We start from the raw sequence: 17,234 nt of genomic DNA, 5'->3' as shown, positions 1-17,234 counted from the left end.
AGTTAAATCTGTTGGCGCACTATGCTGTTTTTAACATTGGGAGAACTGAGAGATACCATTACAATTTGATACCTTCTACTCATTTCTATCCAATTTTATATTATTTCACAATCGTTCACCACACTTTTTGCACTGCAATTGAGCTGCCCCTGTTCACTAACACTATTTCCGGTATCATCTCCCAAATACACATTTATTTTGTGTTAATTGTCCGTCACATCAACATCTAGTGACGGACAGCACTCTCCTGGGTTACGGAGAGCCCAAATGATGACCAGGGCAGTACCGAGCAGGAACTGATGAGTACTTTTTCCCAACTTAAGGAATGTAGTGTTCTTTGTCACACATTTGCACTACCATTTTTTCTTTGTAATCTCTAGTTGTGCCACATATTTGTATACACACCTGAACCTCTTTTTTCCTTTGACCCTCAGACACTCTTTGTTGTTATGACGTACTAATGGGGCACGTGTCTGTATGTAGGTCGTTAATCCGGCCCTTGGACCCTCGTTAAAACCTTTGTTTCTTGTGAGAAGGGAGCTGCCTTTTTAATATTTCAGTGTACTTACTACTCCAACAAAAATCTAGTTCACCTTAGAAATGGTCCCAGCGGTGGAACCATTAGGTTTGGATACATTCCAGCTAAATCCAGTAACATTCTTGAGTGAATTAATGTTGCTTATTGTTCCTTGTAATATAATCAAGTTTGTCTTGTTGTCTTCACTGGACAGATTTTGTTCAAAATCCAAATGCTCGGAAGTCATAATTTGATCTAAAAAAAACATTCCTTTGTAATTGGCCAACGGGAATTTGACCAGGGTAATCAATTTCCTTGAAATACAAAGTGGCTTATTCCTACAGTGAACTCGAGAGATAGCTGCACCAAAATGCTAAATGGCTGCTTTCTGCAATATTGTTCAAGGATAGTATTTCATGTAGTCACTCAAAGCGGGGAACCTATCTTGTATTGGTTCTGGATAAAACCTGTAAGATTGTTAAAAACCACATAGGGGATTATAATGTAAAACCACATGGAAAACTCCTGTGAGAATGTGTACTGCACCTTCCATAAGAAATGTAGTTGAATAGCCAAATGATGGTCTACCAGTATGTTAAGTAGGTTGAGCACCTCATTCCGAGACATGATCGTAACCTACAGGTCACAAGTTCAAATGAATTTACAGCCAACACACCCTTTCATCCATCTGAGCACAATGTATTGACTCAGCAAGTGAGTTACTGTATTTTCATAGCACTCTGTACTAATCAGTTTTATGCTTTGAGGTCACCTAATTATGATATTGAAATATCGGTGGGAGGCCTAGATTTGTTGAGATATGTACTTGAGACTTGGCAGCCATGCATAAAAGATATCCTATCCCTACTGTTAGACCCAGGGGTTTCTGGCTTGCTGGAATGCATCAAAGCCAGCTGGAATCCACTCTCCTGGATAGGAAGAGTACGATACACATGTCCGATAACCTGTGCTCACTCTTGGGAAGCTTGGCACAGAGAAGTCAGGCTTATTCTCAGGGCCCGAGTGTAAAGTACTGGCACAACCCCACCCTCGCCACACAATGCAAACGCCTCAAAAAGACTACACACCCTACGTATAAACACTGGTCTTTGTATTAAACAGACATTGAAATCAAAATGAGTTACGCATTGTATATTCACTTTACAGTTATACGCAATTTTCAGACTTTCCCATTAGCATCAGAATGGCATGAACATATAGGCTCTAATCAGAGGAATTCATCCAACACAATATTCCCCAATATTGCATACCCCCAACAGTTGCAATGGTCAAGCAATCACAACTCCATGACGATGTCTTGTGACTCAGCCCGCAGTCCCTGAATGACACCAGCCAATGATACAAATTGACCCTGCTGGCACGATGTTTATTAGATTGTTGAAACCACATATAACAGAATAAAACCACGGCACCTGCATGAGTGTGGGATCGCTACCCACACCCCTCTAGACAAAGAGTTGTGACCCAGGAAGCTGGCGCATTTCCAAGTCTGGAGAATTGTTTCCCCTCAAGTGGATGTGTAAGCTGCCGTAGCTCCCGACAGCCAGCCGTAGGTGGCCACAAGACACAACGAAACCCCTTCAGGCCCCATTACGATGATATCCACAAGAAAGTACCTTGTAGCTTGGATTCAGGGAGAGGGAGCCAGCGACCTTGGATGGAGGACACAATGTCGGGCATTATCATCCTCCTGATCTGGAGGTTGAAGATAGTCTCAGCTCCCAGCTCAGGTCCTCCAGCATCCCTTGGACACATCACACTGCAGAGTGCAAGCTAGCACATGTCTCCTGGTTGCAAGCACAGTTCGTTCAGACTCTGCAAGTTTCCCCCACATTCCTCGAACTCCTCACATCCCAGCTCCTCTGCAAAGTGCGATGACTGTGTACGTCAGGACAGTCCTTATCCCAACCGACAACCACTTGCACCATTTTCCACCATATCATGTGTGTTCCTTATGATCTTGTGGAAACGGGGAGCTCCTTTGAGTCCCTGGGATCTTGTGGGTAGGGAGGCTAGCCAACCAGCCCTTGGAGAGTACTTAAGGGCCCGGGCCACAACAGTTGGCACTTAGCTGAAGGCCAGCAACGTCCATGCAAAATGATAGTCCCATTTCTGGAGCATGACACGGGTAAAGGCCACCACAAGTATGGGGATAATCCAGTTGCAGTCCCTCCTGCCCAAACGGTTCCTCTCATTGATGTCCCAGCATTGCAACAGCCTTGTATTGTTCCAAATCCAAATGTGCCCATCACTTCTGATGACAGAGCCCCAACAGTTATACCCACAATGGCCTTTGAAGACGTGATCAATTCAAAAGGCCAACATTGAAATGTACAGGCCCTCTCAAAATGTTATCCTGTCTGCCATCCTCCCCCAGGAAGTTTGATCACTATCTTTCCTGGGGCCAAGACCCTGCCCCTTGGAATGCAGGTCCCAATTCCACCTCCATGTAATCGCCCCAGAAAGGCCTCTCAGAGTCAGAGGTCTGTGGTTTACCTGGGGCACCTAGTTTATGTCCTTCTATCAGGAATGCACAGATGTAGCTGTCCCCCCAGAACCCAGATGTGAATTTGAGACAGGCCGAATGGCACAGAGACATGAGCATTGAAAAGCCCATTTTTCTAAAGTGGCATTTCCACATACATAAGTTCTGATCTGCTCACATTACCAGTGAGGATTTGCCATTACAAACTCATCAATATCATACACTATACTGCTACTAGGCTGCACGTAGAAAATATTGCTTAATAGCCTTTCCATACATTTCGACTTACTAATCCAATGCGAGAAGCAGGACCTGTCATACCGAACACACCTCCCGATGCCATTCACAACCCTTGCATGTAACGTACACACACACATGCCCTACCTCTGCCCAAGACCGCACCCTGCCACCAGGAAGAACTCCGATATAGCAAGAGACATGCAGAACTTTTGCACAAAGCTTTTTAACTGCCAAGACGATTAACAGTAACCTGTGTACACAGGCCCCACCAGGGCAAACCTGTGGCACGATCGATGAGTTACCTCAGTTTATGGCACAACCAGTGCTGTAGGCCCAAGGAGGAGCATTCAAGATAGCCCCGGTTATATGTCTGACCCCTAGACAATGGACTTACAGTTAACTCAAATCAGCCAATCATGAATACACAAAGCATCTGTATGTATATGTCAAGCACAGCACTTTGGCACTGAATGGCAGTGTCAAATGCGCTCAAAGTCCTAAGGCTAGCACCTAGATCAGCGGAAAAAAGGGAAGGAGAAAGCAAAAGGTCGAAGGAAAACACCCTAGAAAAGGCCATTCCCATCACCTACTCAATGATGTTTAAGTTATAGATCCCAGAATGATAAAAAAACTATGTCAACCCACTTCAATTCAAACCATTGATATTCAAGGTACACAAGCAGCTGCAGTGCAAGGAGTTTTGGAACCTTTGTGAAATATGTTTTTATAGTCCATTTGCTCTATTTCCTCTTGCAACATTTTAGAGGTCTCAAACACAAATAGAAAAAACTGAGAATTTGCCTGAATTCAATTTTCTATTTTAATATAAATCAATAAAGTTCATCAAGAAACAGTTCCATCAATATATGAACAATGGTTGTATTCATGCATCCAACAAGAGCTCCCCTCAACTCTCCCATTACCACCCTGGGCTAACCAGATAACTGGGGAATAACTCATTTTGTCAAAATGCTCATACCAAGATGAAAGTACTTGCATGGTGTAAAAATTAACACTGCTCTTTTTCTGAATGACTGACTGACTGAGTATTACAGTGATTCAGAGGTAGAGATCTGATTGTCCTGATGATGGACATCGACCCTGAGTGGCACATGATGGTTGGACGAAACATGTTGACTACAATTTGATGGATGGTAGGGTGATAAAGTCCAGCGACCATCTATTGTGAAGTTTTTTTTATCCTGGCTGGGGAAACCACATATAAAAAACAGAATTGATTGTGTATCCCTAAGGCAGTTTTATCCATATACCACTAAAAAACTGATCCTGCAATGCATCAGTTGAACCCGAAAACATGATTTGCCTCACCTCTGCTGATGGTAAAACAGAGAGTGTAGAAGCAGCTAGATGATGAAGCATGCCCTGAAAAGTGGGCGACGGCTTTTGTTTCCCATAATAAGGGACCCCTTAGAGGGTAGTTTTTGAGGGGTTTTTGTTTCCTTTCATCAATCTTTAGGTGTGTGATATTGAAAACAGGAAGGATGATTGATGAATGATCACATCTCATCTCCTTTTGTATTACTTGATGTGTTACTATTATCCTGATTCTCAAGTGCATTTCTAAGGCTATTTGTTGCTACCTGGTGCCTTCAATAGTCTTAAAAAGCACCAATTGTGTACTCTCACTTTTGTGTAGTATGTGCTTAAACACAATGAGCTGTGTTACCAGCTAAATAGTAGCGTTTTAATTCTTCACCTCCCACATGAAACTAACTAGACACAATCCTACTATTTACAACTGGGTAAGTGTATATTTGGCACTGTGGATAGAGCAGTGATCAATGAAATACGGAATTGATCTGAGCCACTTGTATCCATTCTGGACCATATTTCACTGATTGATTTAGCTTGTCTCTGCCAATGCAAAGATGGACCATACATATGTAGACCAGTCTTAGCTCTAGCCCGCACTCCACCAAAGTGCCAGACCGAATATCCTCTCAAGTGGATCACAACCACACAATGGTTTTGGTCTTGTTTGGGCCATAAGTGAGGTGCAGCTGGAGCCCTATGACACACAGTGCTTAGCACCATACTTTGGGAATGGTGATCCTGCTTAAGCATACTCACTAAAATAGGCTTAAATGTGGATGGATAGAATTCGAGAATAAATCTCACCCACTGCTAAAGACTCTGTTCTATGTCCTTATGTTTAATTTGTTCACATGCAAATTCCAATCAGCACCAACTGTTTTTCTCAGTGAGGTCCCATATGTGTGAGAGGTGTCTTGATGTGAGTCCTGGGGACTAAAGCTGCATCACACAAATGAGGCTCCAAAATGTAAAATCCATTATAGGATTCTGTTGTTCCCATGTAAAGGGGGAGTGGCTTATGGTTCAGTCTTGTTGCTTTTGGAGCATGGCCAAAGCTGATTTGCTTAATATCTGTCCCCATCGTTAGTAGCATAGAATGAAAATAAAATAGAATGGAATGAGGCTGAGAATAATTACTATCGGTTGACATTACATCAATCATTCCACCCATCGCATTCTTGTTTTTCTCAGGCGATGGATATGCTCGTTTGGGGGTCATGTGCTCAGTGTCCCATGGAGCTCAAGTTACACCTCACAGATGAGGCAAAACAAGTTCAAGGCCGACAGTGGATTGGGGTTGACTTCATTCAGAAGGCACATGGCCTGGAGGAATCTGACAGGCTCCTCCTAATGTAATAAGACTAGACCTGCTTTGCATATCTTCTCTATGGTACACAGAGAGGATAAACCTGGACTGCAGTCCAGAACAATTACCAATGGCTGAGATTATTGAAAGCATTCTACCCATTTACATAGCCTAAGTATGATGGCATGACATGTTGACAGGCCAATGCTCACTGTGCCATAGAATTAAAGTTGCACCTCTCGGATGAGGCTCAACAAGGACAGAATTGTTCTCTGGTTACTTTTATTCCAAATCAGAGGGACCAATGCCTGGTTGTTCTGGCCAAACTGTTCCTATTAACAGACAAAGGCTGATTTTCATAACTTGCTCCATGTCTGTCTGAGTAAAACATTGATGATATGGATTATGGCCCTGAGTAATTATTTATACCTCAGATTAAATCTTGCATTCCATCTTTTCATTTTTTTCACACCTACTACACTGTGGACTGCTTAGCATTGGTTGATTTATTTTTCACGCTCATTTTTTTGTTTCATAATGGATGGCTTTACATGTTGCAGCTGGTAAATCTTGTGTTTCTCACTACCCTGGAGCATAGTCTCTTTCACATCTCGCTGATTGGTCAGCTTTATTACGTTCTACTGCTGAATTTTAGCAAATATTTTTTTCCAACGTAAGCACTCCATGTGAGTGCACATGTTTTCCAGCTGTCTCCCTCATGTGTCTCTCTCCATCCACCTATGCTTGCGTTCGTCTCTGCGGACCATGCCCCCAGCCCTTTACCTCTCTGTGTTTCTCTCTCTCTTGCCAATGTGCTTCTCTCTCTCTATACATGATTGTGCTGCTTTCTCTCACCAGTGTGCTTCTCTCCCCACCTGCACTCATGTTTCTCTCACGCACATCTGCATATATCTCCCATGTGCTCCATATTGCTCTCTCGTGTGCTTCTCTCTCCCCACTTGCGCTCATGTTGATTTCTTTCACCCATGTGAGTCCCTCCACACCCGCTCCTGTGTTGCTCTTTCTCTTCAGGGTACTTCTCATTTGCCCTGTGTTGTTCCCCCTCATGGGCATCACCACCGTCCTCTGGGTTGCTTCCCTTCATCTGGTTCCCAGTTGATAGATTCAAGAAAAACTTTTGCACTCCTTTTTATTTTTATGTACAGAAAGAAAGAAAAAAGGCACATGTGCTCATCTACAAAATGACACAGCTACATCATCACTCCAATGTTTTATTTGGCCATGGTGCATTGCAAAGAAAAGGCTGTCCTGCACCCTCAAAGGACATTTGCAAATTAACTAGGTCCCCAAGGGCCCAACCTATTAGTTTTGCCAATGCTTGTTTGTTTTTCTCTATTACAGTGTTGGATGGGAGACTGATGGTGAACACTACTATATTATTTCTTCCTACATTCAACTGGGGTTACGTCATGGTGCCTCTGTATCAAAACCACGAATGTCGTCCACAGTCCATCAAAAAAATATTTGAAAATGTTCAGAAGTCTCTTTCTCCACTCTGGTGTTGTTTAGGTCCCTCCAAAATTATTGATGGGAAGCTCCATCATTAATGTTTGGTGGTGCCATGCACAGCATTCACCAATGTCTCTCCATCGTCCTGCTGGTCTTCAGCATCTACCAAGGGACATAACAGCAGCCCAAAGAAATCTTCACTTTGAAAAAATGGGCCCGCTCCAAAAAGAAGACTCTAGACTCCGGAAAACTGTTCGACTAATCAGCCTACTGCTGCTTCTACCTAAAAAATGCTTAGCTTAGTATGAGAAATGAAGAAACGTTCTTAAAGATGAATGAGCTTGGAAGGTTGGTTGCGTACACCTCCCAACACCTTTACAAGACCATTCAGGTCAACAGAGCCACTCAAGAAACCTCTACAAAGTTCAGGCATCACGAGCTGGCCTCTCCTGCAACTTACAAGACCATGTCTTTAACACTCAGGGTAAGACCACAACTCAAGTCTTTGTAACAGAAGGTACCTCTTGTGGTGTCCCTGTACCTGCATCAGCTTTGGTCATGCTCCAAATGCAGCAGCACAGGAGGTTACCCTGAAAACTGAAGGACAAGTACACCAAGGTCAGACAACAACAAAAGAAGCATTCTAAAAGATAGTCCAGCTCAGGATGCACCTCCAATACACCCTGCAACACTTTAACATGAGGTCAACATAGCAACTCAAGGACCCTTCTGAAAGAAACAACAGCTCAGGAGGGGCTTCGGAACCTGGCACAATACCTTAACGTGAGTACCCATGCCAGGCAACAAATCAGGGGTGCTTCTTAAAGAAGAGGCAGCTTCAGTGGGTAAATCAATATATATTACAAGACTGCCATGAGACAGTAGGCCACCATAACCAGGACATAACTCGACCATGCCACAGTCCCACCTCCATAAAAACCACTTTACTCCCACTGATGGGTTTCAGAACTGAGATGCTGGTCTTGCTGCTGTATACAATGAAGGCACCTTCTATTTCCAAACCACAGGCGCAACTGTTATACCTGCTGCTCAGCCAGTGTGACTGGGTGTGTGGAATGTTGGTGCGGTGATGCTGTGGAATGTTGGATGAGGAATTTGTATGTGATGATAGGTCTACCACTCATCTGGTTGTGGGATGGTGCAGTAATATCACCCACTGTTGGAGTTTGTATGTGATGATAGGTCTACCACTCTTACGTGGTTGTGGGATGGTGTAGTAATATCACCCACTGTTGCAGTTGAGTTGGTGTCTACCACTTCTATGTGGTTGTGGGATGGTTTAGTAATATCACCCACTGTTGTGGTTGTGTTGCTGTCTACCACTTCTATGTGGTTGTGGGATGGTGTAGTAATATCACCCACTGTTGTGGTTGTGTTGGTATCTACCACTTCTATGCGGTTGTGGGATGGTGCAGTAATATCACCCACTGTTGGAGTTTGTATTGGATGACTTTATAAGTAGAAGTCATTTAGGTCTACCACACTTATGTGGTTGCGGGATGGTGTAGTAATACCACCTATTGTTGCGGTTGTGGTGTTGTCTACTACTTCGATGTGGTTGTGGGATGGTATAGTAATATCATCCACTGTTGGAGTTTGTATGTGATGATAGGTCTACCACCCTTACGTGGTTGTGAGATGGTGTAGTAATATCACCCACTGCTGTGTTGTTGTCTACCACATCTATGTGGTTGTGAGATGGTGCAATAATATCAGTAATATCACCCACTATTGAAGTTACGTTTTTGATGACTTTAAGTTATGAAGTCATTCAGGTTTACCAAGTGGAATGGTGTTGCTTGGTGTGCTAGGATTGAGTGTTTTCCCTTTTGAGTTGATAAGGGGTGGTCCCTACTGCTCCATTGGTGGTTTGTTCTCTGCGTGTTGTCTTTCATGTCGGCCTGGCCAGCTGACATGTTTGTGGCATTAAGGGTTTGGTAGAGGATGTTGTGTCTTCGAAATGGAAAGGGTAAAGATGTGCGAGCTATGTTTGTGTAATGTATTGAGCGTATGATCATAGGAGCAGGTTGACGTGTACTATCTCTTTATGTTTAAAATGGCAATTTGCTATCACGCTCTTAACAAGTTATTTGCCTGTATTTTTTATGTAATTGTAGATCTTCTTTTCTTTTATTTTCTGTAATTAGTATGCATAGTTTTTATGATTATTATGTAATATGCATGCTTTATCACAGGTTATATTGTGATGTGTACCACTGCTACACTAAAGTTGGTCTTTAGTTGCTTACTTAGTTTTGCATCAGTTGCCAATGTTATTCCAGTGTTTTTAAAGAAGGGAGATGTGTTATACCTGCTACTCTGCTAAAATGCATCCTGCTCAACACCCGCTTGGTCCACAGACACACCATCGACCTCTGGAATCTACTAGACACCATCTCTCCGGACGTCGCCTTCCTAACAGAAACATGGATAAATGCCTCTTCAGCCCCAGACATCACCATTGCCATCCCGGAAGGATACAAGATCATCCGTAAGGACCCCATAAAGCAAACAGGAGGAGGCATCGCCATCGTCCATAAGAACTCCATCCGCATCTCAACCAACTCAGACGTCAACCTTACCAGCGCCGAACACCTCCACTTCCAGATCTACACCGACCCCAAAAGCACACTCAGAGGCACCCTCCTCTACCGGCCCCCAGGACCCCGTGCACAATTCAGTGACGACATCATTGACTTTATCACCCCAGACGCCCTCCCCTCCGAGGACTACATTCTATTGGGAGACCTCAATTTTCACCTGGAAAAGAGCAATGACAGCAGCGCCACCACCTTTCTGGACAATCTCGCCGACCTCGGACTCAAACAACTTGTCTCTACGCCCACCCACATCGCAGGTCACACACTCGACCCTATCTTCACCTCCAGCAAACATGTCTCATTCAGTCACACCACAGCTCTTCATTGGACGGACCACAGCTGCGTTCACTTTATCTACAATAAAACCACAATCCACAACCATCCTCAACCCACCCTGCGAAGAAACTGGCACAAAATCACCATCGACCAGATCTCCTCATCGCTTCTTCTAAACCCCCCCGCCCACTCCTCAAACCCCGACCAAGCAGCCATTAACCTCACCCAATGGCTATCCAACAGCGCCAACATCCTAGCACCGTTGAAAAAACACCAAATCAAACTAGGCAGCAAAAACGCCTCCTGGTTCAACGATGATCTTAAGAAATCGAAGAAACTCTGTCGCTCCCTCGAGAAGACCTGGAAAAAAGACCCAAACACCAGCACCAGGGACGCCTTCAAGAACGCCACCCGCATACACCACCAACTGATCCAGACTGCCAAGAAAGCCGCATTCAAAGACCGACTAGACAACAACGCCCACAACAGCAAGGAATTATTCAACATAGTCAAAGAATTTACAAACCCATCAGCCAACTCCAACGACATCACCCCCTCCCAAGCCCTCTGCGACTCCCTAGCTTCCTTCTTCCACAACAAAATCGCAGACATCCACAACAGCTTCGACAACCGACCCGGAGACCAACCCACCCAACCTTCTGCAGGACCTTCACCCCCCTTGAACATCCTTAATGACTGGAACCCAATCTCCACTGAGGACACCATCCGCCTGATGAACTCCATCCACTCAGGATCCCCAACTGACCCATGCCCTCACCACATCTTCAACAAAGCAGACTCCATCATAGCACCACACCTCCGAGATGTCATCAACTGCTCCCTCAACTCCGCCACCTTCCCGGAAAGCTGGAAACACGCAGAACTCAGCGCCCTTCTGAAAAAACCCACAGCTGACCCCACCGAGCTAAAAAACTACCGCCCCATCTCGCTTCTTCCATTCCCGGCCAAAGTCATCGAGAAAGCTGTCAACAACCACCTCGCCGCCTTCCTCGAAACTAACAAATCCCTCGACTCATCACAGTCCGGCTTCCGAGCCAAACACAGCACTTAGACCGCACTCATCGCAGCAACAGATGACATTCGAACTCTACTGGACAATGGAGACACAGTCGCCCTCATCCGCCTCGACCTCTCCGCAGCCTTCGACACAGTCTGTCATAGCACCCTTCTACAGCGCCTCAGAAACGTCGGAATCCAAGGAAAAGCACTGGAATGGATCACCTCGTTCCTCACCGGAAGAACCCAGAGAGTACGCCTCCCACCATTCAAGTCAGAGGCCACTGAAGTAATTTGTGGCGTGCCACAAGGATCTTCACTCAGCCCCACCCTCTTCAACGTATACATGAGCCCCCTTGCGGCCATTGCTCGCCAACACAACCTCAACATCATCTCCTACGCTGACGACACTCAACTGATCCTCTCACTCACCAAAGACACTAACACCGCCAAAACCAACTTACACGAAGGAATGAAAGAAGTAGCAAAATGGATGAGGCACAGCCGTCTGAAACTGAACTCAGACAAAACAGAAGTCCTCATCTTAGGCACCTCCCCCTCCGCCTGGGATGACTCTTGGTGGCCCGAGGCCCTTGGAAAAGCACCCATCCCGACAGACCACGCACGGAACCTGGGCGTCATCCTGGACTCCTCACTCTCGATGACCAGGCAAGCCAACGCCGTTTCATCATCTTGCTTCAACATTCTTCGCATGCACAAAAAAACATTTCGCTGGATCCCTACCGAAACTAGAAAAACGGTCACCCACGCACTGGTCACGAGCCGCCTGGACTACGGAAACACCCTATACGCCGGTACCACCGCAAAACTCTAGAAAAAACTCCAACGCATCCAGAACGCTTCAGCCAGGCTCATACTAGACATCCCGCGTAATGAACACATCTCTGGTCACCTGAAAAACCTCCACTGGCTTCCCGTAAATAAGAGGATTACTTTCCGCCTCCTAACCCACGCACACAAAGCACTTTACGAACTTGGACCCGAATGCCTCAACACACGTCTGTCCTTCTACACCCCCTCCCGTCAGCTACGATCCTCCAACCAAGCCCTTGCCACTGTACCTCGCATCAACAAAACCACCATGGGAGGTAGATCCTTCTCCTACCTGGCAGCTAAAACTTGGAACTCTCTTCCCACTCACCTTCGCCTTACTCAGAACCACCTAGCATTCAGAAAGCAACTTAAAACTTGGATATTCGACAAGTAATTCCCCACCCTTCCTCAAGCGCCTTGAGACCCTATGGATATGTAGCGCGCTATATAAATCTCTTGACTTGACTTGACTTGACTACTCAGCTAGTGTGACTATGGGGGTGGGATGTTGGTGTGGTAATGCTGTCGAATGCTGGATGAGTGTGGTGTCAGTTGGAGGATAGGAAGGCTGTTCCTGGTGGGGCTCCTCATCTTAACATCTATCCTAATGATTCAACATACATAATTTACTATGGAAGTGGACGTTATTGTATTAAAACAGCCACCTATGTCTGCTGTCCAGGGCAAGGAGGCAATTCAGCCCAGCCCTGCCTCACATCAAGATACACAGGGGGCACCACACATGCTTCTCTTTTGAAACTGCATCAGGCTGCACGGCTCCACAAACCTCACCAATATCCACCTAGGCAGGGCTTTAAGTGGTATGTAAAAACTGGGCGGTCTCTCAAAGGGGCGTGGTTGATGTAATTTAGGGTGTGGTTTAAAAACACCTAAGCTTCAAGTCTGTGCTCAGCACAGTGTGCCGTCCTTCTGGTATTTTGCAGCTTCTATAAGTGCATCCATATTCATAATTCAACAAGTAGCATTACACCTACAACAAGCCAGGACTGTTGATGTTGCCAATGGTTGTTAGTTGCATAAGATAAATAAGCAACAACTATGGCTTTGTTCGTTATATATACTTTAGAAAATTATAATATAAAAAAATGCTTCAGTTCTGAAATGACGAGACTGTGAAAGAAAAAATATATATAAGTCTCTGAGGTTACCTCAAAGGCACTGATGGGTGGTAGAGATAGGATCCCCCCATCCCGGTTGCGAGGGCAAAAATGAAGTGCCCGATAGGGACCCGTCTCAGCACCTACTTTTTAGGCCTGTCTGTGCTGAGCACCGGCAGGACCTGGCCCACTTAAACCCCTGCATCCAGGTGAGATTCACCTTTGCTGCAGCGTCTTAATCCTGCTAATCTCTGCAGTCAGGAACAACGCCAAGCCCACATCAGACACCGCCCACACTTGTGCCAACACCAGAGCCCTGGCAACACCTCACCTCATAGATAGCCTCACCCTCTCCTACCAACCTGGCAGAGAACTCTCATACAATACATGCGCCGCTCTACGCCCCACCCTCAGGGCCGGACTGGCTGCCGGGCGTTTTAGTGTGCTGCCAAGCTGGGGGCTGATTTCGTTGATGGGGACCTGCGGGTGCATAAAACCACTCGTTTTGCTTTGTTTATTTAGAAGCACTAGCAGGTCCCCATCAACGAAATCAGCCACCACCGCAGTGAAATCAGCCCCCAGCTTGGCAGCACACCAAAACGCCTGGTAGCCAGTCCGGCCCTGCCCACCCTGCTGACACCAGGGAGCAGAGGACCGGCAGGTCACTGCTTTGACAGAGCATCACTCCCAGGACCAGGGAAGAAATCCCTCTGAGATGGGATGAGCACATGTTGTTTGAAATTAATCGTGGAGCCCTGGGGCTAGGCCCGACTCCCTCGGAGGAGAGGGGTTTGCAGTGCTCGCGGTCAGTGGGCACCTCAGCAGGATTATTGCATTCCCCAGAGCGAATTGAACAGAGGGGCTTTATGTGAAGTGCTGAATGAGACACGAGAAGCTGTGTGTGTGGGTGGGTGAGTGTGTTGGTGGTCAGTGTGTGGGTGGGTGGTGGTGGCCCCGAGTCGAGAGGCGGTGAAACATTCGCTCTCGTGCCTGCAAGGTGTGCTCCTATGCAGACCCCCATGTCTTAATCCAGTCCAGATCTGTGCATAGTGTGTGTATGAAGGATAATGCCTATTCAGAAGCCATCAGCGTCCCGGCTGCCCTTCCGTCATCTCCTCACGTGGGCAAGGGCCGAGACACCGATGCCCCATAGCCTGGCATGTCTTCTGCGTGCCTCAAATGGGCATCTGCAGGCTGGCACGGGGACAAGTCTTCAGCACTCACTGGCACATCGAAATGTCTCCAGCAGCCACCGGAGGGATCAGGTTTCACAATACACACTGGCGCTTTCGGAAGACGGGTTTGATTTCCAAGCCGATACGAACGGCTCGGGTGCCCCACAAAGGCAAATCTGCTAACTGCCACCAGCAAGAATCACACTCGAAAAGGAGACCACGCGAAGGGCGCCTCGGGTTAAGCGCTTTCCGTGACCCGTCATTGGCTGTGCAATACCACGCCGGCAAAGCCAGCAGAATACCACGTGCGGCAGAGGCCCCCGTGACCCCCGCCTCCCCCAGTCAATTATTTTGCACAAAATATCAAAGGCGTGCAGCGGCGCAAGCGACGAATAGCCAACAGCGCAGTTTTCCATATTTCCTCTCGCCCGCCCTCATGAATATTAAGTTCCCGTCAAGAATCCACGGAGGAATGTGGCCATTCTCCCAATTAGGCCTATGCCTCCCCGAAAGGTCAGCGGCGGCGCCCTTAAGATGGGTGGCAGCCCCAGAGGGCTTTTCCCTGCAACTGACAGAAAAGCATTTGTGATCTCGTGCAACGAAAAATCCACGTTGTTAATGGAACTTCGGGTGCAAGTATGTGCAATGCATTGGAAATACTAAACATCGCGTTTTTGGAAAATCCTTTACAAAATCCAAATGTCAGGGACCTTTTTTGAGATGTTGAGGTCGGGAGGCGCTGCCCCATGCTGGTTTTTTCAGTTTTATATAGCCCGAACGACCAGGACCTCCTTGGTTGCTTTACACAAGGACACATTCATTTTTAGTAGGCACAGGGAGATTACGAGTTGTGTCCAGAATCACAGGATGTTGAGCAGACGCGAGACAAACCTATTTCCCAAAATCTTACGTCGCCAGTGCTGGCCGTTATGCCACATCATCTCTCCCTATGCTTGTCTCAACAGTGGCCCAGTGACTCCCACTTCCTAAGACCCCTGAACTGCCATAAGGACCAGAGACTCCTAGGCCCCTCGCTCTCAAGGCACGCTGGGGGTCCTCTTGTTCTGCCAGCTGCCAAGTAGGACAAGTGGCAAATCGGCAAAGCTCCCCCTGGGGGGCTGGTGAGACATAGCACCCATCCAGAGGAAGAGTTCAACTAGGCACTAGGATCGCTAAACACACACACATAATAGCACACGCAGCGATCCGAAATGCCTCTCAAGTCCTTTTACGACGGGGTTATATTCTGTTTAAAGTTATATGGTGTCATGTTAGGCTATGCATTAAATCAAAATGTGTTGTTTTATTATGTAGCTGGAGATGTTAATGTTCTTTGCGGCGTGTTCTGCTCTTACGTGTCAAATTTCTGAACTTCTAAACACAACTGGCAATAAAAAAGATCTGTTTTCACCTCAGCAGTGGTCGCAAATACCCGAAATATATTTATTAAATTGCCCAGGATATTTTAGCACAATAATTTCGACAGCTTGGGAGGTTGAACAGTACACGGTCGTAGAGGAAAGGGATTTAAGGGCTGCAAACACAAGGGCACAGGTGCATTTTCAAAAACATGTCAATTGTTATACACATATATGTTTAGACATGCGGGCACACGTATGGTTGTGTAAGCCAGCCTCTGTGTGTGCCCGCGCGCGCACACACAAACACAGCCCAAAAGCAGGCATCAACACAAACACAAACACACATACATATATAGAGCAAAAACACTTATAAATGCGTACATGTGTTTGTATGTATGCATGATTGCATACGTGAAAGCTATACGTGAACGAACCCACGTTCTGCACGAGGCAATTAATGTTCCTGGACTGCACCTGGTCTGGCTTCCTTGCAGATTTTACTCGCTGTGAGCCACTGATAAAGACTGCAGCGTATAGCTCCCAAAAGGGATTCCAATGAACTACGAATGTAAAATGAGGTTTGAGGGAGGTGAAGGGGAATTACAGGGCTCGTGCGTGGACACCCTGCCAAAGCAGCCCTCCCAAACCCCCACATAATGTATAGACCAGGGCGGCAAAAGAAACACCGGCCCAAGCTGCCCCCCGCGAGACATGTTCCGCTGCTCTCCCAGTTAAGACTGCCTTCTGAGAGGACGCCTGCCTCCCATGCCAAGCACGCAGGCTTCCCCTCTCGCGGGGTGGTGTGTGGTGCGTGTGTTTAATGTAATCACACCAGGGCAGTGCAGCCAACTTTACATTTCTGGGGTAGAAAAGGGGTTCTAAGGATGGTGGAGTTTTTACCAAGAGGACGATAACGCTGTCTATCTACCTTACCACCTATTGGTGTCTGCGGTTCACCCAGGGCATGCGGAAGAAAGAAGCAACAGACATTTACATTGACGTAACAGTTCATGGTACCCCCAAAACCCAGCGCTCCCCTGGAACTTACCCGCCGCAGTCGAAGCCAATAACCCCACGGAGAAGAGCAGGAGACGGCTCCAGAACGCCGCCTCAGCCTTCATGGGCTTGGGGTACCACCTGTCTCCCCGACACCTGCTAGGCGCCCACCTCTGGCATCCCCGGCCCCCCAGTGCCCCGTGCCCTGGCGGGGAGGCGGTCATGTCAGGTGTGCGGGGAGAGACACCCGAGGCTGGCGAGGCAGGGCAGAGATTCCACGCGGAAAATCCCGACACATCGGCGCTCCAGTCCCTGCTGCTGCTGCTGGAATGAACCAACTCTGCCCCTGGCTCGGGGAAGACGCCGATTTTTTTTTCCAGCGTTCCCACTCAAAAAACGACTATCGCGGATCGCGCTTTTCGGGTTCAGACGGCGACGTTCCCACGGGAAGAAGACTTTCCG

At 46.9% G+C, this 17,234-nt stretch overlaps 1 protein-coding gene across 1 annotated transcript in view; it reads right to left on the bottom strand.

Moving 5' to 3' along the window:
- Positions 1-17,014, bottom strand: part of CSMD2 (CUB and Sushi multiple domains 2) — a 1,651,801-nt gene extending 1,634,787 nt beyond the window's left edge. Inside the window, exon 1 of the mRNA XM_086956548.1 lies at positions 16,825-17,014. Within this exon, the coding sequence (XP_086812674.1) occupies positions 16,825-16,996 (172 nt within the window). The 5' untranslated portion in view covers positions 16,997-17,014. The remainder of the gene's footprint in view (positions 1-16,824) is intronic.
- Between the last annotated feature and the right edge of the window lie 220 nt (positions 17,015-17,234).

Source organism: Lissotriton vulgaris, chromosome 2_1 (assembly GCF_964263255.1).
Source record: "Lissotriton vulgaris chromosome 2_1, aLisVul1.2, whole genome shotgun sequence".
Taxonomy (NCBI): Eukaryota; Metazoa; Chordata; class Amphibia; order Caudata; family Salamandridae; genus Lissotriton; species Lissotriton vulgaris.
The sequence above is the reverse complement of the archived record's forward strand: the minus strand, read 5'-3'. Positions and strand labels throughout refer to the sequence as shown.